This window comes from Euleptes europaea, chromosome 7 (assembly GCF_029931775.1).
Source record: "Euleptes europaea isolate rEulEur1 chromosome 7, rEulEur1.hap1, whole genome shotgun sequence".
Taxonomy (NCBI): domain Eukaryota; kingdom Metazoa; phylum Chordata; class Lepidosauria; order Squamata; family Sphaerodactylidae; genus Euleptes; species Euleptes europaea.
The window spans coordinates 77,843,144-77,863,812 of NC_079318.1; the positions used below are offsets into that span (position 1 = coordinate 77,843,144).

At 44.6% G+C, this 20,669-nt stretch overlaps 1 protein-coding gene across 10 annotated transcripts in view; it reads left to right on the plus strand.

The window, feature by feature from the left end:
• The window catches only part of DTNB (dystrobrevin beta), a 157,707-nt gene that overhangs the window by 33,295 nt on the left and 103,743 nt on the right, over positions 1-20,669 (plus strand). For 8 of the 10 annotated variants that reach the window (XM_056853920.1, XM_056853924.1, XM_056853922.1 and 5 more), the window contains exons 6-9: positions 3,589-3,743; positions 4,477-4,582; positions 7,299-7,465; positions 17,677-17,801. In XM_056853920.1, coding sequence (XP_056709898.1) covers positions 3,589-3,743; positions 4,477-4,582; positions 7,299-7,465; positions 17,677-17,801 — 553 coding nt within the window. The remainder of the gene's footprint in view (positions 1-3,588; positions 3,744-4,476; positions 4,583-7,298; positions 7,466-17,676; positions 17,802-20,669) is intronic. The other 2 variants (XR_008933415.1, XR_008933416.1) reach the window with 1 other exon arrangement.

Genomic DNA, 20,669 nt, shown 5'->3' on the forward strand with positions numbered 1-20,669 from the left:
TTCCTGGCTTTCTGTGATAGGCCTGCCCCATTTACGATCTGCAGGCTGGCGGTGGCTCCGCTCCCTCACGTTTTGCTTGGCAGAACTTCAATTATCCATTGTTTTCAGCCCACTTTCTCCTGAGCTTGTTTTGTGTTCAGGATTGAAATTCAAGCAGCTCGGGTGGGCTTGCACCCATCACAGCACATGTGTCGGCTCGGCATTGTAGAGGTGAGCATGGGAAGAGGCTTTGGCACCAAAAATGGCAGTGGAGAGAGGAGGCAGTGTTGCTCCGTGCTACAGAGCACTTGTTGACTTGTTTGAGTAGGTGAAGCTTGGCTGAGGGTGGCAGAAGTGAACATGTTACAGTTTGGATCATAATGGGGTCCCTTGTTTTAATTTTCAGATTTGTAAGCTGTCGTGAGTGCTGTTTCAATAGACGGGCAGGGCAGAAATGTCTAAAATAATCTTCTGCTTTGCCTTGTCTGTCCTGGCGGTGGACAGACTTGGTCATAAACCCTTCTAGGCCAGCTACTCCTATTTGCTTGCATCAGGGAATTTTTCTTTTCTGGTGACTTCCCTTCCATTTTGGGGAACAGTATGGCTAGATCTACACACACACACACTCCACCGTTTCTTTGATTTTTCATTTCCCAAGTGTTGCCTGGCAGAGTTTTCCTCCAATATTGTGCTGCTGTCATATTCTGTAGTGTAGCCATCCATTCCATTTTTCCCTCTTGATCATCTTCAGTGGATCTTCCTTCCCTTTTCAGCCTCTGAATATACTTTTGCTAAGCACTGAATCTTTTAACTTGGACCTGTTGATCCCCTTCGCAGGCCTTCTTGCCCTCTCTAAAATAAGAGTTCCACTCAGTGCCATGGGCACGATTGGTTATTGTTGTTTAATGCTCACTTTTGACAGCAGGGTTTTTTGACACTCTTGTGCTAATTTTCTCTCCGAGGCTTCTATCTTGGGAGACCAGGCCAGCCTGAGACATGTTGGCACCTGAGGCAGAAAAAACAGATGATACCCGCCTTTCCTTTCCATACTATTAAAAGTATCACAAATTAAATATCTGACAGTTAGTTTCCTTCCTTCAATGGCACTCAGTATCTGCTGCTGGAGTTTGTCTAGCAGGCCTGTCATATCTCCCTCCTAGTTTACCTCCCTGGCACTCTTTTATTTCACACTTTCTGCCGTAACTGCTCAGGTTGACATTTCAATTCCAAGACTGGCTTGACTCCTCAGGAGCCATTCCAGTGTTTTAGGGCATCTGAGACTGTTTCTAGGACTTGATCAAGTTTTGTGGCCGGATGCCAGTAGCCATCTCCAATAGGAGGCCAAAGGAGGCAAGTTGGTGCTCCGGTTTTTCTGCCAGAGGCACCCTCCACGTTCTGCTTTCAGTAAATCATTTTCAAGGTTGGCCTTCCTTGCCAAAAGCGGTAGTAGTTAAATATCTCTTGCAAAGACCAGTTACAGTGTTTACTAAGTAGTGTTGAACGCCCCAGAACTTCTAATCAAGATTACTCTTCCTTTAGTTCACACTGTTGACGGGTAAATTAAGAGCATAATAATATTTGCAAGAAACGGGAATATAACTACTGGATTACATTTACACAGAATTGGCAGTTGTTTATTATTTACTGGAATAAGATTAAACCTCAAGAAAACGTAAAATTAGAAATATTGCTAAGCATATGAGCTCTGCAAAACAAATTTTTCTTTGGGTGAATTGTAAATTCTCTATGGGTTTATTTTTAAATGTTAGTAATTTATATTCAAAAACTTGAATTAGCGAATCTGGAGATTAATTTTAGGCAATTTTAACCGGGTAATCTGTAGCAGCCCTAATAGCCCAGACTAGCCTGAGCTCATCAGAGCTGAGAAGCTAAGCAGGGCCGGTAGTTGGATGGGAGACCACAAAGGACGACTGGGGATGCTATGCAGAGGAAAGCAGCAGCAAATTGCCTCTTGGCTTGAAAACCCCATGAGGTGGAACTTCATGGTATTACCATGAATCATCTGCAACTTCATGACACACAGGTAGAGGCTAGATGGCCATCTGTAAGCAATGTTGATTCTATGACCTTAGGCAGATCATGAGAGGGAGGGCATCTTGGCCATCTTACGGGCAAGGAGTAGGGGTCACTGAGGGTGTAGGGAGAGGTAGTTGTGAATTTCCTGCATTGTGCAGGGGGTTGGACTAGATGACCTTGGTGGTTCCTTCCAGCTCTATGATTCTGTGATTCTACTTTACTATTACTTTTTACTAGGTAATCAGTTTTGCTACTACAAGGATTACCATGGTTTATTTCGTGCTTGCTCTCTGCTTTACAATGCACCCTGTTCTGATTAGGGGCAGATCTGAATTATTGCTGCTTTTAAATATGTATTATTAAGAACAAGAACAGCTGTTCCTTCCTTCTCCTAGCAGCCCTTGGTGCAACCTAAAATCTGTTTTGCACTGAGCTCATTCTAACCCAATTAAGGCTGCATATCATCTCTTATACTCCTTCTGAAGACTGTAACAAACTGTAGCCTGGGCAGCTTTTCCATAATACAATAAACATCTTTCTTGGCTTCCTTTCCCTACCCTCTTTTTAAAGTCAACATATAACCTGACAAGTTCTGGTGAATTTGACAACTTGCTTTGTTCTTTACAGTGCTTTAGTTTGTCCCTATTAAAAAAATTGCACTAACTTTTAAAGTTGTACTAAATATCTGCCTGTAGTTTTTGTCATCCTTGCTGGGGATCATCCTGGCTGTTGTCTCTCCCCTCTACTTGTTGTCTTTGTCTGCTGTCAGTTTCTTCTGCTCTTCAGAGTTTGGTTAGTGTGGAGAAAGACTTCTTCCTTGATCCTGCATTTTCCTGTAAGAAGTATGATAGAGCAAGTTAGAGTGGAAATCCACCATTGGTTTGCTCCACTGACCCTCTGAGTATAGAGCTCCTTTTGAAGAACATGTGTGTGTGTGTGTAAAGTGCCGTCATGGCGACCCCTTTTTGGGGTTTTCAAGGCAAGAGACTAACAGAGGTGGTTTGCCAGTGCCTTCCTCTGTATAGCAGCCCTGGACTTCCTTGGTGGTCTCCCATCCAAATACTAACCAGGGCTGACCCTGCTTAGCTTCTGAGATCTAGATGAGATCAGGCTAGCCTGGGCCATCCAGGTCAGGGCTTGAAGAACATAATGAACTTTATTTTTCGCTATGCTTGGCATTCTGGTTTCTTCTTGATTTGTTGAATGGTCCAGCAGTTCCCTACTGTGCTTATTTATTGGTAGAACCCTAGAGTAATTACTCCTGTGCTGAGTTAGCTAATGGTAAACCTTTTAAGACACACAGTTAATTACTTCAAACCCCCCTCTAGAAGTGCTTTATGAAATGTGGCAAAGCAATTAGATTGCTTTTTAAAACAAAAAATAGATCTTTCAATATTTGAGCGATGTGATAGGATATTAAATAAAAAATATTTAAATTTCCATGTAATTTAAAACCGAATACTTTACAGCTAAGATAGTATAACGAAGATGAAAATAAAGAGTAACTATATGTTTGTACTGTCCTAACAATATTTAAACTGTAATCTAAATACGGTTTTTGATTTGCTCCAGATATTTTCTCTCAAATGTCTGATTCCAATGGCTTGATGGTATTTTCAAAGTTTGACCAGTTCCTGCGAGAGGTTCTGAAACTTCCAACAGCTGTTTTTGAAGGACCTTCCTTTGGCTACACAGAAAACTCTGTGCGGACCTGTTTCCCTCAGCAGGTACGTTTAACCACGGAGAGTAGAGGGCTTGCTGTCCTAAACGCTTGTGTGATCTTACTTCAAAGGAGTCTTAAAGTTTGATTAAACAAAGGCGAGAAGAATGAGCAGAAACATTTATAATGTCTTTACACCTGTGGGGACTTAAGCACTTGGACTTCAGCGGTGCCCTAGGACAATTTACAGCCCAGTCCTGAGCACATGTGGCAAAATGGCCTTATCCCACCTTTACTGCCACCAAATGTTTTGTGGAAAACTGGCCAGCAGCACCTCCCTTTGTTATTGCCAATTTTGCCTAGGCAGTTAATCCAGGTAGGGTGAACTGCTGATCCCTACCTTTCTCCGTTTCCTTTTCTGCTGATACCGCCTAAACCTTTGCCTCTGAGTATGCAGCATCAGCTTCACGTGAGCTTTATTGTGAAGCCTCAGTTTAGGGAGAAATCACTTTCTGCTTCTCCTTTGTTAAGAGCCATGATCCCCAACATGTCACCCATGGGTGCCATGGTGCTCACTAATGTGTTTTGTGGTGCTTGTTTGCTTCTTCCCCAAAACATTTTTTCCTCAATGCAAAGAACCAATCTTGGCTTTCTTCTGTCTCATGTGAGCAGGAGGGGCTTCAGAGGATTCCAGGAGGCATCACCTTTTGGTCTGCAGGGACCAGCCATTCAAACGTAGCTGCCTCATCATGGGAGAATTCTTGGGTTCTGTCTAATCAATGTGTTCTTTCTTGTAACAGAAAAAGGTCATGCTAAACATGTTCTTAGACACATTAATGGCTGACCCACCACCCCAGTGCCTTGTGTGGCTACCTCTCATGCACAGACTTGCCCATGTAGAAAATGGTAAGTTGATCAATGTTTGACCAGTTCCAATGTGAACATCTTAATTTTTCTCTCTTCCTCCCTGCTTGTTCCTCCTTACTCACAAGAGCTGCTGTATGAGGTCATCAGAGTGTTCTTGATAAGCGCAGAATGTGGGGGAAAGGAGACATGATTCTTCCCAGCACACATTAGCTAACTGAGGCTCTGTCTTGAACCTCCCTGAATGTTTAGGGGTGCAGTCATGTCATGGCCAGCACTGATGTACCAATACTGCCACAAAAAGGCTCTTGGGAATCTGGAATCTCAGTGTGAAACTTTACTTACATGTTAGAATGCTTAAGGCCTACTTCTTAGAGCTGTGAGGAAAACCCTACACACACACAGTGGACCCCGAAACGGCTGCAACTGCTTGTCGACTTTGTTTCAAATACTGTCTCATTCCCGTGCTACTTATTTTATTTATCATTTCAATTTCTAACCCGCCTTCCCCGGCCAAGGCCAGGCTCAGGACAAGTACTTAGGTGGCTTTGAGAGAGTTTCAGTCTTAGTTCTGGATCTGCACTGAAGTGGAAGTTAAGAGACTGAGCTTGGAGCCAAAGTCCCTATGGTCACAGCTCAGTTATGAGCTGGGTGGCCTTAGCAAAGCAGTAATCAGCCCTGTCCCCAGCCCCCTCCCCCCACATCCAATCCATAACACAGGGATCATAATGGTTCTCTTCCCCTAATGGGTTCTTGTAGGGATTGCTGAGATAATGCACATGAAGTGCTTTGATTGGGTAGGAAAAGCACTACTTATTATCCTCATCGTTATTAATTGTGCTAATAGCAAAATGCCCATCATCATGAAGGGCTTGTATATTGAAAGGATCCTTGGGGGGCCAGTGCATTCACATATAACCCACTCTCACATTGCCGGCGAAGGCCAGGCCATCCAACGCTGGTGGGTGGAGAGCAGTTATAGAGAATGGGAGGGGGGGCACAAAAAAGCTGATGACCCCATCCTGCCCTCCCACTGGCAGGGCCTGATCCTCTGTTCCGTTTCTTGGCCGTGCCAGTGGACATTTGGCTTTCGTTGTGGCTTTGACCCCACTGCAATGTTGTCCTCAGGCACAGCTCTTTGCTTTCCCCCTGTGAGTACAGCCCTCCCCTTGCACAAAATGCCTTACCCTAATTTGACCCATTTACAGCCTTTGTCTATGTAATACAGTAGTACTCAGTGGCCTGGGAGCCTCCTGTGGCTCTTCTGAGCACTGTTCCTTAACATGGCACCTGCCCCATGTTTTAGGAAAGTGGACAAGGCCCTTGTCTGCGGGGCCTGTGGTTGGTAGTTGGTTCCCACCTTGAAACAGCCACTGCCAGGAATGCTATCTGCCCTACGAGGATTGGTTAAAACGCTTAGAGCTATTTAGCCTAGAAAAAAAGGGAGTAAGGGGAGACATGATAAGAGGTTTATAGAATTATGCATGGCATGGAGAGAGTGAACAGGGAGAAATGTTTCTCCCTTTCCCATAGTACTAGAACCAGGGTCATCCACTAAAGATGAAGGGCAGGAGATTTAGGACAGACAAAAGGAAGTATTTCTTCACAAAGCGTAGTTAATTTGTGGAACTCATTGCCACAGGAAGTGGTCATCGACACCAACTTGGAAGGCTTTAATAGGGGAGTGGATAAATTCATGGAGGACTGGGCTATCAATGGCTACTAATCATGATGGATATCTACTCGGAGCACAGGCGGGATGATGCTGTTGCAGTCTTTCTGTTTGTGGGTTTCCTAGATGTAGCTGGTGGGCACTGTGTGAACAGAATGCTGGACTAGATGGGCTGTTGGTCTGATCCAGCATAGCTTATGTTCTTAAACATGGCTCTTTTGGTTTAAGGTAATTCCTAATGTGTCTTTCAGTGAGTTGTGGAGTGAGTACCATTGATCAAGTATATGTTTCTCACCCATGCCTTAAGGAGATCAAGATAGTATACATGGTTCTCTCTTTGCCATTTTATCCTCCTTATAGCCCTGTGAGGAAGGTTAGACTGAGAACGTGACTGGTCACCTTGCAAGCTTTCATGGGCAAATGGGGATTTGAACCTGGGTCAGATCAAACTCCAGTACTGTAAATGCTAGGCTGCACTCAATCTCTGCCTGCTCATGCTGGTTTAATCCCTCCCCAGCTTCAGTTTCATGATCACATGACTCTTGTGTAGAGAGGGCACTAAAAAGATAGTATAGAAAGATATGGCTTGGGAGGAGAGTAGGATTGCCAACCTCCAGGTACTAGCTGGAGATCTCCTGCTATTACAACTGATCTCCAGCCAATAGAGATCAGTTCACCTGGAGAAAAAGGCCGCTTTGGCAACTGGACTCTATGGCATTGAAGTCCCTCCCCAAACCCCGCCCTCCTCAGGCTCCACCCCAGAAACTTCCTGTCGATGGCGAAGAGGGACCTAGCAACCCTAGAGGAGAGAGGTATGTAATGGTAGATAATAATGTCAATGAAATTTTTCTGTTTGACCCGTGGGAAAGTCTGTACACAACCATGTACAGCTCTTTTGGGGAGACCACTTTGGTTTTAAGTGACATTCAAGAATGGATCCTCTTAAGTGCGGAGAGCTCTTTGGCAGCCTTATTTGGAGCCCTTTTTTCGCCAAGCAGGAGTGTCTTTTTGCACAGGCTGAAGCTGTCTGTTTTTAGAAGGCTGTCCCTTACTGTTGCTCTTTCTCTCCCTGTTGTCCCCTCCAAGTCTTCCATCCGGTGGAATGTTCTTACTGTCGGTGTGAGAGCATGATGGGCTTCCGGTACCGATGCCAGCAGTGCCACAACTACCAGCTCTGTCAAAACTGTTTTTGGCGTGGCCACGCAAACGGCCCTCACAGCAACCAGCATCAGATGAAGGAGCATTCCTCTTGGGTAATCCTCCTCGAATGCCTTTTTGATTCTGCCTAGAAGAATGTTTTTTGTGTCTTTCTTTCCAGCAAGTAAATGTTCATGCATTGGGCACTCTGCAAGCCATGGGCATTACTCTTTTATACAAATCCAAATGCTGATCTTGATGGGATGCCAAGAGGTCTAACTGAGATCCGTTTTGAGACTGCTCATGTGAGTTGCCTTCACAGCCTGCACCAGGATAAGTTTCCAACTAGAGGCTGAGAAAAGGGTCTTCCTGTTGCCACCAAATATTTTTTTTGTCTCAAAGTGAACCTTGGAAGCAAAGCAGTGGCTAGGGCTTGCCAGAACCTGCAGACAGCCTAGCAACTTCTGCAAGCTTTTTCTGCTCAAGCACAGAGTTCTTTAGCATCCCGGCTGCCTTTTTGCCAAATATTCCACCTGTGTGTAAAAGTAAGCAAACCATGTCATCTCTTTCAACAGTCATGAATTCAAAAGCAAAACATGGAACAGAAACAAAGCATTTCCCCCACCCTTCCATTAACAGCAAGTCAAGAAATGAGTGATCTGCACTTAACCCTTGGGCAAAACAGTTTAATGCTCTTTATTTATTTATGTATTTTAAATATCTTCATGTTTCTGGTGCCAGTCTGCAGAAACAGGCTTGGTATCAAGGTAAAATTACTAAACTGAGGCTATCGTATTTTGGTCCCCTTATGAGAAGATGAGAGTCACTGGAAAAGACAGTCATGTTAGGAAAAGTTGAAGGGAACTAAAAAGAGGAAGACCCAACCAGAGATGGATGGACTCAATAAAGGAAGCCACAGCCCTCAGTTTGCAAGATCTGAGCAAGGCTGTCAAAGATGGGACATTTTGGAGGACATTGATTCATAGGGTCACCTTGAGTCAGAGGCAACTTGACTCACTGAACACACACATCAAGGTCTGATTGATTTAATGAAGCAGAGGTTCCTGTTATAGATATAGATGCTACTGAGTTTAGAAAGCAGTGAATAAATGTGTAGAGTTTGAGCTTATCAGTTCCTTCCTAACCTGAAGGAGTGTGGGATGTAATGGCAGATGATGGAAAGCTTCCCGCAAATAGTGTCATCTCTTGTGCCTATGAAATGTCCAAAGATCATAGCATTGCTGTTTGACGTGCCATCCATTTCCAGATATTCTCAGTATGGGTAACCAAATGCAAAATGTGAATGTGATGGTTTGGCATGAAGAAGCCTGCAGCCTTGTAGGATTTTGTTCTGCCATTGTAGAATTCACTCTTGTTGTTTCCATATGATGTGAATGCATGAAGAGGTCCTCAGGGTAACTGCCTGGGAATTGATCAATTCATTTGTTTTGAAATTGTCCCTCCTGTGAAACTGGCTGCTGACTAGAGCAGAGCACCAAGGAACAAACTGTGAGAGTTGGCATGTATTACAATAAAGCTTGAACTCCTGGGGCAGGCAGGTTCCTGGACTAGCCAGCTGGAGACTGCAAAGAGAAAAGTATTTTGACAGGAGGGATAGAACAGTCTTAAAGGAATATACCCTCCAGATTTGTGTCCTGTGTGGTAGCTTGTTGCTTTAAAGAAATCAGAAATGCTCCTGGTTCTGGTGAAACTGACTATGGGCCAAGTTGATCCCAGAATGGCTGACATGCCGAGGACTGAAGTCCTTCCCGCAGGTATTTGCGTGTGTGTGTAAGGGAAGTTGGAGACCTTCACAGCCCTGACTCGGAGCAGTTATAGAAAGAGGGAAGGGTCACTGCCTTCTCAGAAGGCAGCAACATCAGCCTGGCTCTTTAAGTACTTGCCATCCTCTGCACAGCTGAGCAGCAGCAACAAGGGGACAGGGGAGGATCTGGCCAGAAGGGAAGCAGCTCCAGCTGCCCAGGGAGCTGACTCCAGCCCCTGGAGGAGGAGGGGCTTCCTGTCTGGGAGGCTGGAAGACCAAACAGTGCATGTGTGATTTGCAGGCAGTGGAATGGTGGAAAGGGCTGTCAGGTCGCAGCCAACTTATGGTGACCCCATAGGGTTTTCAAGGCAAAAAGACATAGCAACCCTGGTCTTTCTTGGTAGTCTCTCATGCTAGAACTAACCAGGGCCGACTCTGCTTAGGTTCCGAGATCTGATGAGATTGGGCTAGTCTGGGCCATTCAGGTGGTTTGCAGATCCACCTTCTTAAGAGGCTGGAAACTGGCTAATGAAGAAGTGCCAGCTCCTCACTCCTAAGCTACTTGAAGAGCTGTCCTATAGTATAGAGGATAATGCAGAGTATAGAGGATAATGTTGTATAGAGGATAATGCAGAGTTGTTTTCTGTTGCCCCAGATGGTCGGACCAGAACCAATGGGTTGGAATTAAATCAAAAGAGTTTTGGGCTAAACATTGGGAAGAACCTCCTGACAGAGTCATATAGAGGCTAATGCCGTATAGAGGATAATGCAGAGTTGTTTTCTGTTGCCCCAGATGGTCGGACCAGAACCAATAGGTTGGAATTAAATCAAAAGAGTTTTGGGCTAAACATTGGGAAGAACCTCCTGACAGAGTGGTTCCTCAGTGGAACAGTCTTCCTCAGGAGGAGGTGGGCTCTCCTTCTTTGGAAGTTTTTAAGCAGAGGCTAGATGTCCGTCTGTCAGCAATGCTGATTCTGCGAACTTAGGAAGATCATGAGAGGGAGGGCAGGAAGGGTTGCATCAGTGTTTGGTTCCATTGGCCCTTTCTTACATGCCCAGGGAAATACTGGTTGCCACATTGGGGTGAGGAAGCAGTTTTCCTCCAAGCCAGATTGGTCAGGGATCCTGGAGGTTCCCCCTCCCATCTTCCAGGCATGGAGCAGGGGTCATTGGGTGTGTGTGGGAGTTGTAGATTTCCTGCATTGTGCAGGGGGTTGGACTAGATGACCCTGAAGGTCCCTTCCAACTCTGATTCTGTAAGCTTGCAGGAGGAGGCCCGGAAAGAGAAAGGCCCAAGGTGCTTTACCCAAACCCCTTCCCTTTCACTCCAAGACCACTGGGCTCACTTCCTGCTGGGCTTATCAGGGGAGCGGTGAGGGACACACACCCCGTTCATGATGTAGAATGCAAGAACTTACATAATAGACATAGTAAAGATTGTTCTTACTGCCTCTGTGTGCAAAATCTTACATACCATATGTACCTGCTGTAGGGACTTATTCACATGCCCAAGGATTCAGAGGTTCCTTACCCTTGGAGATGTCAAGTCTTCTCTGCTCAGTATATGTTTGCAGCCTGGCTGTCTTGGTGATGGATGGTTTGTCACAGGTCTCTGTGTGTCGGTAGAATACTCTGCTTTGTTCTCTTTCTGTATGGTCCTACCATCAAAAACCAAGTGTCCAGTTGAGCTCTAAAAACTCTCATTTGAGCTTCCTTAGGTGTACCATGAGAGGAATGAAGTATGTAATGAGTATTTTGGAATTTGTAGAGCAGGGTTCCCAACCTGATGTCCATGGGGCACCAGGTGCTCACCGCTTCTTCCCTTGGCACCTGCTGACCTCTCCAGAAAGTGGGTGTGGCCATTGTAAAGCAGGGCTTATTATAGGTTCCCCTCATTCAAACGAAAGTTTTTTACTGGAAGATGAGAATGACTGGTAATCAACTGAGCTTTATTTAATCAGTATGTGGTTCCATTCCCCCTTCTGGATTTCGTTCTTCCCAGGAGGTGTGAAGAGGGACGGTATTCTGTTTGGCTTCGCTTGTGGAGGTAGCCATTTTGGGTTTGGCTCCTCTTCCTGTGGAAGCCATTTTGGGGTGGTGCTCACCACCCCCTCTCGTAATCCCAAAGGTGCCTGCAAGCCTCAAAAAGGTTGGGGACACCTGGTGTAGAGACACCAGAACAATGGGAAAGGAAAAAAAGCCTTGGGGGGGGGGGGTTAACAAATGAGGAAATGCAGGGATGCATTCTGGTTGCAAGAATACGGAATACATTATAATCTGTGCTAAAAAGTCACAGCGTGAGGATTTTTAAAATGCTGGGTGTTGAAACCACATGTGGGACTTCACAGCGAGAGCGTTTCCTTTCCTTTCTCAGAATCAAAGAGGAGCAAATGGAGCCTCTGTTTTTGCTGGGGATCTTTGATTCCCTCTTGTACATTCCACTTCTGATTTACCCTGGAATCACAATTTGGAAATGAGTTCAGGAAAGATATTTACCTAAAATAACAAATTGCAAAAAAATGGTACTTGTGAATGGATAGTTTATTATAATACAGGTTAATGTACACTCTGCCCAGTTACTGAGACCTGAGGAAACTCTAGCATACATCACAACAATCATCCCCCCCCATTCATATTTACACTTGAAAGGTTTATGATGGAATTTATTCTGCCTTAACTCCTCATTCCTCCCCTTTGTAATCGCCCCTGTTATGTAAGATTCCCAGTTTTTCGACATATCTGAAGAAGTGAGCTGTGACTCATGTAAACTCATATAGAAATAAGTAGGATTTATTTTGCTAAAGTAGACAAACACAGCTACTACCCCTTTGCAATCAGTGTGAGAATCAACTGTGCCTTTCATCTTAATTCAGCCTGGGCCTTCTCTGAATTGAGGCATGTGACCAGTTTTGAGGCCCTGTATGACATGATGGATTTGAGAAGATTCCATTTTCCAAGAAGTGCAGAAGAGCTGATGAAGGGCTAAGACTGCAAGGAGAACATTTAGCACTTGAAGGAACTTGGGTGGAGAAAAATATTAAGGGCAAGGACAAACTTCATAGTGGCAGACTTCAGATATCCAATATGCTATTAGTGCAAACAATCCTTGTTGCTTAGAATAGGTCAAATTGGAAGTAAATATGTTAATTATAAATTTCACGGACAGGTCAGTTCCTACACAAAAGAATAAATGGGCATAAATCTGACATCAAAAATCACAACACTCAACAATCAGTGGGAGAACATTTCAATTTTCCAGGGCATCCATTGCTGACCCAAGACTAGCAGTCCTCAAGCACAGAAGTTTCAAAGGGAGATTACAACGTGAGATTGCAGAAGTTTCAAGGGGAGATTACAACGTGAGATTGTGATTTCATTCACAAATTCAGAACAATGGATCCCAGCCCCAGGGCTGAATAGGGACATAGGATTCTTATCTCACTACAGATGCTAATTTTCAGCCCCTAAGCATTTCCTCCCCCCACCCTAATCAAGCTGATTACATTTTTGCATTGTCCATTTGTATCCTGACTCCTTTCTTTGCAACGCTCTTCCCACGTTCAGACTGAGATATGAGGGACTCAGGGAACTCCCTTCCTACTTTTATCTGACAAAGGGAGCTTTGCCTGTTGAAATCTCATATCCCAAAAATCTTATCGGTCTCTAAGGTGCTAGGGGACTGGAATCTAGATTAATTTATCATAAGAAGAGCCCTGCTGTATTGGACTAAAAGTCTGTCCAATCAGCATCCTGTTTCCCACAGTGGCTGGCTCAGATGCTTCTGGGAAGCCCACAAACTGTTGAGTTTAAGCTCGATGGATTGTTTGATTATGGTTAGGTAAGAGTCATTTAGTGCGCACAAATAAACAGAGTCTTTCCTTGGTTCTTGTGGGTTATCCGGGCTGTGTAACCGTGGTCTTGGTATTTTCTTTCCTGACGTTTCGCCAGCAGCTGTGGCAGGCATCTTCAGAGGAGTAACACTGAAGAGACACTGTCCTTCAGTGTTACTCCTCCGAAGATGCCTGCCACAGCTGCTGGCGAAACGTCAGGAAAGAAAATACCAAGACCACGGTTACACAGCCCGGATAACCCACAAGAACCAATGAACTCTGACCGTGAAAGCCTTCGACAATATAGAGTCTTTACTTGTTTCAAGAATAACAAATTTTTTATCTTTCTAAAGGAAAGGGTAAAACTGGGATGCAAAACAATAACAATCCTTACTATCAAATCTAGTTTCCTATAAACTTGCTAGATTACTCTAGCAGGCGTCTAAGGCTTGGCCTTTTGCTCACATCTCTGCCCATAAGAGCAGGATGCTGCATCTTGCCTCTGTGAAATCCAAAACGTAACTAGAAGCGTTGCTCCCAAACTTTTCCTCTCTTGCTCTCTATTCCCAACACAAACAACCCATGAGGGCAGAGGTCTCTGCTGCCTGTTCTCCAGCATCTGGCATTCATAGAGAGAACTCCCTTGAAAATTAATGATTCCATTTTAGCTACCATGACTACCGGGTAGGGGAAGACCTCTTTCCCCCCTGTGAAAGTGTGTAATTCCCTTTTAAAGCCAGTGGTCATGGCCACCTCTTGAAGCTGTGAATTCCATGTGTCTCTATCCTGAATCTGTTACGAAACTGATTCGGGGGGGGGGGGGAATCTGACTCCCCAGTACTATGAAGGGTAAACATTTCTCCTCATTCAGACAGAATTTCCGCAACTCTAGTTCAGTGCGGAAAGGAAATAGACTCGACTGCCAACGAAAGCTGTAGAACTTGGTCTGAAATTTCGTGAAGTTGGAACCAGGCATGGGTGAGATATATGGGAGAAGGCTTTTTGCCGACTTGTGAGGTCACTCCTAGCTCCTTGTTGCCTTTCCTATTGGTTGAATGTCAGAGAAATTGTGTTTGAATCCTGGCCTGCAGATTGTTTGAAGAACCTGTTTGACATGAGCTGTATTCTTTAAGAACATTTTCAAGCCATTCTGAATGTGCTTAATTGTTCCATCCTACATATCAGACATTCATTTCACAGGATTATACTCTTGTGCTTCTCAATGTTTAGCTTTATAGAATGTTTCTCCAGCAGAGGGCAGAATCTGCCCAAGTATAAAAGCTGGAATTCTGGTCTTCTGGAGGCTGAACATTTGAGCTGGATTGACAAAACGCAAACCAGTAGGTTTGTGTGCCCGTTCTTTCCCTGGGCCACTGTGTGTTGTTTCTTTTTACCATCTGTTAAGGTTATTTCCTTTGAAAAAATGGAGTGTGAAGAGCTTGGCATATTTAGAATGTCCTGCCATGATATGCAATAGCTTCAGATCCTGTTCTGTGTTACCGTTGGTCAGCACAGTCCATATAGGTTTTACTGTTAGTTTTACCCTTCACTTTGCTTTCAGGTGAAATGGAAGGGATTATTTCAACAATCTGGTTTTGGCTCCTTGTGGCATAAAACCCAATTATATTTTTAAATGAGCTTTTCTCTTTTTATAAATTAATATAATTCTTAATGCCCTGGACAAGGCATGCGCCTTCACACATACGAACCTGCCTGCAGCTTAAGATAGCTGGTGCTGCCTTCTATATGTAAGGTTCATGGGAATATATGGGGCAGGGATTTCTGAGCTGTGTTTCCTGGTTCCCCCGGTTCTGTGATTCTCTGCCCCAGCAGGCTTACTTTCCCCTCTCACAATTAGCCTTTTGAACAGTGGTAAAGACTGAGTTATTCTGGATGGCTTTGAAGCTGAGCCTAACATTGTTTTAGCCTATTCAATCTGTTGGAAAGGTTTTATTGTTACTGTCTATATTTTGCTTAATTTTTGCATGTTTGGGCCTACTCTGTGCTCCTGTTTGGATTTATACTTCTGCGTTTATTCATTTACTGTTTCACTGTTTATTTTAGTTGGGGCTTCATAATTTTTTTTTAAATGATGTTGTGCATTGTTTTAGTTATTGTTCTGTTGATTTAGTGTTTACATTTTCTCCATCTCTTGGAGGACTCTTGTGGGAGACCAGGCTGTAAATACAGTAAATAAATATTGTTTGTGAATTTTAAATTATGATTTCGGTCTCCTAAGTGCTCATTGAGTTTCTCTTTCCTATTGCCAAAAAGATAATGGGTATGTGTGTGTTAAATTACATTCCTGTACTAAGCATAAGTTGGGTAGAGGAGACACACCCTTCAGAAATGTACCTGCGACTATACAGGCTGCTGCTATGTCCATGGATCAGGTCCAGAGCACATGTATAATTAAGACTGCTGGATATAGAGAGTGTTTTCTCCTTATGGCAAATCCTTGCAACCTATCTCTGCATGTAGGGTGTCTATTGCAGTTTCAGGACGGATGTGTACAGAGTCGACATAAATTCTGTCACTGTCACTTATGATGTAGAAGTATACATAGGATTGCAAGCACAATCATTATGAAAAGATGTACATTTTCCCCCTTTGCAAGTATTGGCAGTGTTTTCCTTAGTATTTTAAAAGCTATAATTAAAAAGTTGGGTAACATAAACTTGGTAGAATCCAAAAGGTAAGATGTGCAACTCTTGAATATACCTAGCATTTATTCTTCAATAAAGACATGGGAAAGAGTAGAGTGCAGTTCTGGCGCAAACATAAAAACTTAACCACAGTGTTCCTTCATGTGCGCATAACGCTCTAACGTATGCAAGCTCCTCACTTATCTGCTTAAATGATTTTACAAGTCCTTAATATTGATGGCTGAGGCTGAATATAATCTGAAAGGGTCTTTAAAATGCTAGAACAAATTTTTTTCCAGCTACCAAACAACAGAGAATTTCCAGCTTAACCAAAAGGCAAGAGCATCCAGCATATGCAATTATAAATATGATTAGCCACTCAAAGCCTTAATGTTTTTATCAGAAGTGCTTTATGTCAGCAGAACTGCTGACCCATTCTCAAAATAAAACCAGCAATTTCTGAAGCCTACAAGAAAGCTGTTTGTCAAAAATTCTTCGAAATGCATCCCAAAGAACTTCCTATGTTAAGCAGGCAAAAGGAAGTAGATGACAATCATAAAACAAGTGGCTTGGGCAGACTGAAGTGCTTCCAATGATATATATTCATTTGTGAAGAGTAATTGATGCCGAATAAAAAAGGTAAAGGTAGTCCCCTGTGCAATCACTGGGTCATTACTGACCCTTGGGGTGATGTCACATCATGACATTTACTAGGCAGACTATGTTTACGGGGTGGTTTGCCATTGCCTTCCCCAGTCATCTATACTTCACCCCCAGCAAGCTGGGTACTCGTTTTACCTACCTCGGAAGGACAGAAGGATGAGTCAACCTTGAGCCAGCTACCTGAATCCTACTTCCATTGGGATGGAACTCAGGTTGTGAGCAGAGCTTTTGACTGCAGTGCTGCAGTTTACCACTCTGCGCTACGGGGCTCTTCTTGATCCTGAATAGCTGGTGTTTTTAACAGCTTCTGGGATAAATGTTTATTAAACTTTGAATTGTGTGAAGCTGTGTTACCGATGATCCTAGGACCTGTTTTTACATCGTGCTGCTGTTCAGTTCTTCTCACAGTTGCAGGCTTTCCTCTGTCTCTTAAGTAGCCTGTGGGGGTTAGTTTCACACTCTTTTAAGGACTGCAGATTCCACAATTCTGCCAAGTGCTTGAGCCATCAAAGGGACATCCTTTTGAATGAATTTGCCTTGTCCCCTTCCTAGTGGGCATTAGCAACCCTGATGTTTGAAACAGCATTGTCTATGTGTGCATTTTAGGTCCATCTTCCACAACAGCATGCAAAAATAGCAGGTGCAGAATCTTGCTTGTTGAGAAGTGGCTTCCATTAAAAAGGGGTGGTATCTGGCCCTTACTGTTGCCGTGCCCAGCAACGAGATGCTTGGGCAACATCTGCTTGAAGGCTCCAGAGGCCCCAAAACACTTCTCAAATGGCAGGGCATCCTGAAAAGTCCTAAATAGTTCAATAGGCCAACTGTACATCCTGAGAATATGGCTGATCTTTTCAGTCATGACTTTAAGGAAGCTTCTGCTACTTAGCAGTAGAATATTATGCTAATGCAACTCATATTGTGAATTCACAGACTGCAGGCAAGTTGGTGTTTGTGGTCTCTGGTTCTGCCACATTGTTAGGTGGGAACTTCTTTAAGCAGGGAGGTATTGCTGGTCCCCCCCTCCCCCCAGCATCACGATTTGAAATGGGATACAAGTTCCCTGATGTACAACTGAGTTTTTCTGTCTGGTTCCTAGAATACTTCCCTCCAACATGCTTCTTTGAGTGAGCTGAGATATGGAAATACTTGATTTTGCAGGCTCTTTGTTTCCATTATTCACATGATGATAACCAGAAGAACTGTATGCAGAGGTGTGTTTGTGTGTGTGGGTGGGGAGAGCGGGCTGGTGAAGACCGTGCTTTAGACACCAGGCGGGCTTTCCGACTGACTGGCGCCTTGTCCTGAGCATTGAGAGCGCTGCCGTCCGTCCAAGCTGGATTGTAGTTCTTCTTCTGTACTGTGCTCACAGATTGATCTGCTGTTTTAATACCAGTCTCTGTGTTTAATTCTTTTTAAAAAAACAGAAATCGCCTGCCAAGAAGCTGAGCCATGCCATTAGTAAATCTCTTGGTTGTGTACCCACTAGAGAGCCTCCTCACCCTGTATATCCGGAACAGCCAGAGAAGCCCCTTGACCTTGCCCATATAGTGTGAGTATCTGTTTCTCTGCTCTTCATCTAAATATCATTTGCTCCATTTACCTCTTTTTCTAGCTTTTCAGGTGGGGATATATTGGCCAGGGTGGCTACTCCCTGCATTTATTTTTTATGTAGCTTTGTGTTCAGGAGCGATAGATAAAACAGCCTGTGCTGTAAACAGGTGTAGACTTTGGGTAGAATGAATGCACTGGTTTTGTGCAAATATTAATTGGGAGCTTGGCCCTGTTGGGTGTGTTGTGAATGTTCAACTCCAAATTTCCTCAGAACTTCATTGTGCAATAAGTCACATGAACACATGAAGCTGCCTTCTACTGAATCAGACCCTTGGTCCATCAAAGTCAGTATTTGTCTACTCAGACCGGCAGAAGCTCTCCAGGGTCTCAGGAAGGGGTCTTTCACATCACCTGCTTGCCAAGTACCTTTAATTGGAGATGCCGGTGATTGAACCTGCGACCTTTTGCATGCCAATCAGAGGCTCTACCACTGAGCCACAGCCCCTCCCTGTCAAGTGCCTTTATAGGGTTATCTGTAACTCTTTTTGTCTAGTCCATAGCTAAGGCTTGTGTGAGCCTGTATTTTGGAGACGTACCTCTGAAAAGCTGGTTCTGACTTGGCCTTTAGGCAACACTTTGGGAAGCACTCGGTTTGCACACTTGGCTATGAACTTATACCACTGTGCCTGTAATGTTCCTAAGGGTTACGCTGGCTTTGATCCAGCGATCCAGATGCCCAAAGATTACAAATCTTCCCTGCCCTCCCAAAAGCAGTCCCTTTTGACCCTGGGAAAATTGATTCTCAGAGTTGCGGGGCCTACGTGGAGTGGGAGCCTGTGTGGAGCCAGCGTGGTATAGTGGTTAAGACTGGTGGTTTGGAGGGATGGTCTCTGATCTGGAGAACCGAGTTTGATTCCCCACTCCTCCGCATGAGCAGCGGAGGCTAATCTGGTGAACTGGATTTGTTTCCCCACTGCTACACATGAGGCCAGCTGGGTGACCTTGGGCTAGTCACACTCTCTCAGCCTCACCTACCTCACAGGGTGTCTGTTGTGGGGAGAGGAAGGTGATTATAAGTTGGTTTGATTTTGCCTTAAGTAGTAGGAAAAGTCGACATATAAAAACCAACTCTTCTTCTTCTAGCTGAACTGTTCAGTGGAATGCAGTGCAGAGGGTGAAGGGGGCAAAAATGTTTTTTTCCTGCCTCTTCTGTCAGCAGAGTTGCACTGATGGAAGAGGCAGGAGGGAATGGATTTTGGTCCTTTCCCCATCTTACTGCATCCCACTGACCATATGTTACTCCATACAGTCCCATGACCCTCGGAATCCACTTTGTCAAGATCTGAAGGGACTCGGGGGGGGGGGGCAAAGTGGGGAACATCTATGACCATCAGTGTCCTCAATTGATGGGTCACTGGATCCAACTCTCTGTGCACAGGGCCAGGCAAATTTAGAATGCTGCCAGGGAGATTGTGACGCCAATTCCTCCGTAGCTTGTTGCGAGGCCAGTTCCTATGTAAATCGGGTGCTGCTTGCTAGATTTAATTCAGATAATGTTTTCACAAGCGCCAAAGGAGCCTTCTGCTGCTTGGATGGCGAGGTGGCTTTTGGAAGGGCAGCACCAAAAGTGAGGTGGCAGCTAGCAGGCAAATACCGTCCTCCTGAAAACCTGTGCTTTATTCCCCCTGTCGAGGATTTCTGCTTACATTACATCGGCAGGGACACATTAACTATTGGAACTGGAGAGACTTGGCAGTCCTTGAAAGGCTGAGCCAGCCCCGTTAAGCAACAGGAAACAATCTCTTGGAACGTGGGGCTGGTTCCCATGCTCATTGGGACAAGAGGTCTTGGGTTTGATGTCGGTGTGTTCCTTCGCTGTTTCTTTAAATAGTTCTTAGGCTACGATGGTCAACAGCCCGTGGTAAAGCTACAGGTGCCCCCGAGGTGTGCTTGTGGAGCCTTGAGGCTCTGCAGAACATCGGGGATGCACTCAGGGGATATGTGCACGTGTGGTCCTCTTTCGCCTCCCATGTTTCATGATTGTAAAGAGGGCAATCTTAAGACAGAGGGATAACTTTGTAAGTACCGAATGCTTTGGGTGAAAAGATCTCTGGTAGCAGGTCTGTGACAGAAATCTGCCAGTGACCTGGGATAGCTATTGCAGCCAGAAACCAACTTTGATTGATCTAACTTGGCACAAGAGGGTATGTCCAGTGCTTCGTTGGCTAAAATGTGGTGAAGCCTTGCTTCAGTTGAGATCATTGTGTTGTTCTAACATGGCACATCTCCCCCCCTTGAGCATATAAATGGGTCACCCTTCAGTCTGTCTTCAAGAAGGGCTTACTTTGACAAACAAATGGTTTCTTTGTGATACAGCAGTGTGTCGCCTTGACAGTAGGACACAATGAAGTAGTAGGGTTTGAGATCAAAAGACTAGGCCAGGAAGCAAAGTAGGTGAGAACTTGCAAATGGCACAGCGTGAGATGTGAGTGGTAGCCCTGAAGGGGTGTTTGGGTGGCTCTGGTCCAGCTTAGGAAATTCTGATGGCTGTGAGGTCCAGCTTCAGCCCACCAGAGGCTGCCTTTGAGTATGAGCACTGTTTAGCATGAAGTGGTATCATTGTTGGGTTGGTCTTGGAGCAAGTATCTTTCTTTTTCCCCAATCTTCCTTTCTCCCCCCCCCCCCTGCCTCAGAGTCAGGGAGAACAGAGATTCTTTATGTCTCAGTCTTGTTCTTCACTAACTTCTCAAAGGTGAAGGAGTATGTGCCTGCTGGTTAGGGGACGAGAGGATGACAGGAGGACTGGATTCTGGCTGGAGCCCGTTGCTTGTTAACTTGTTAACTAATCCAGGTAGCCCCAGTAAGA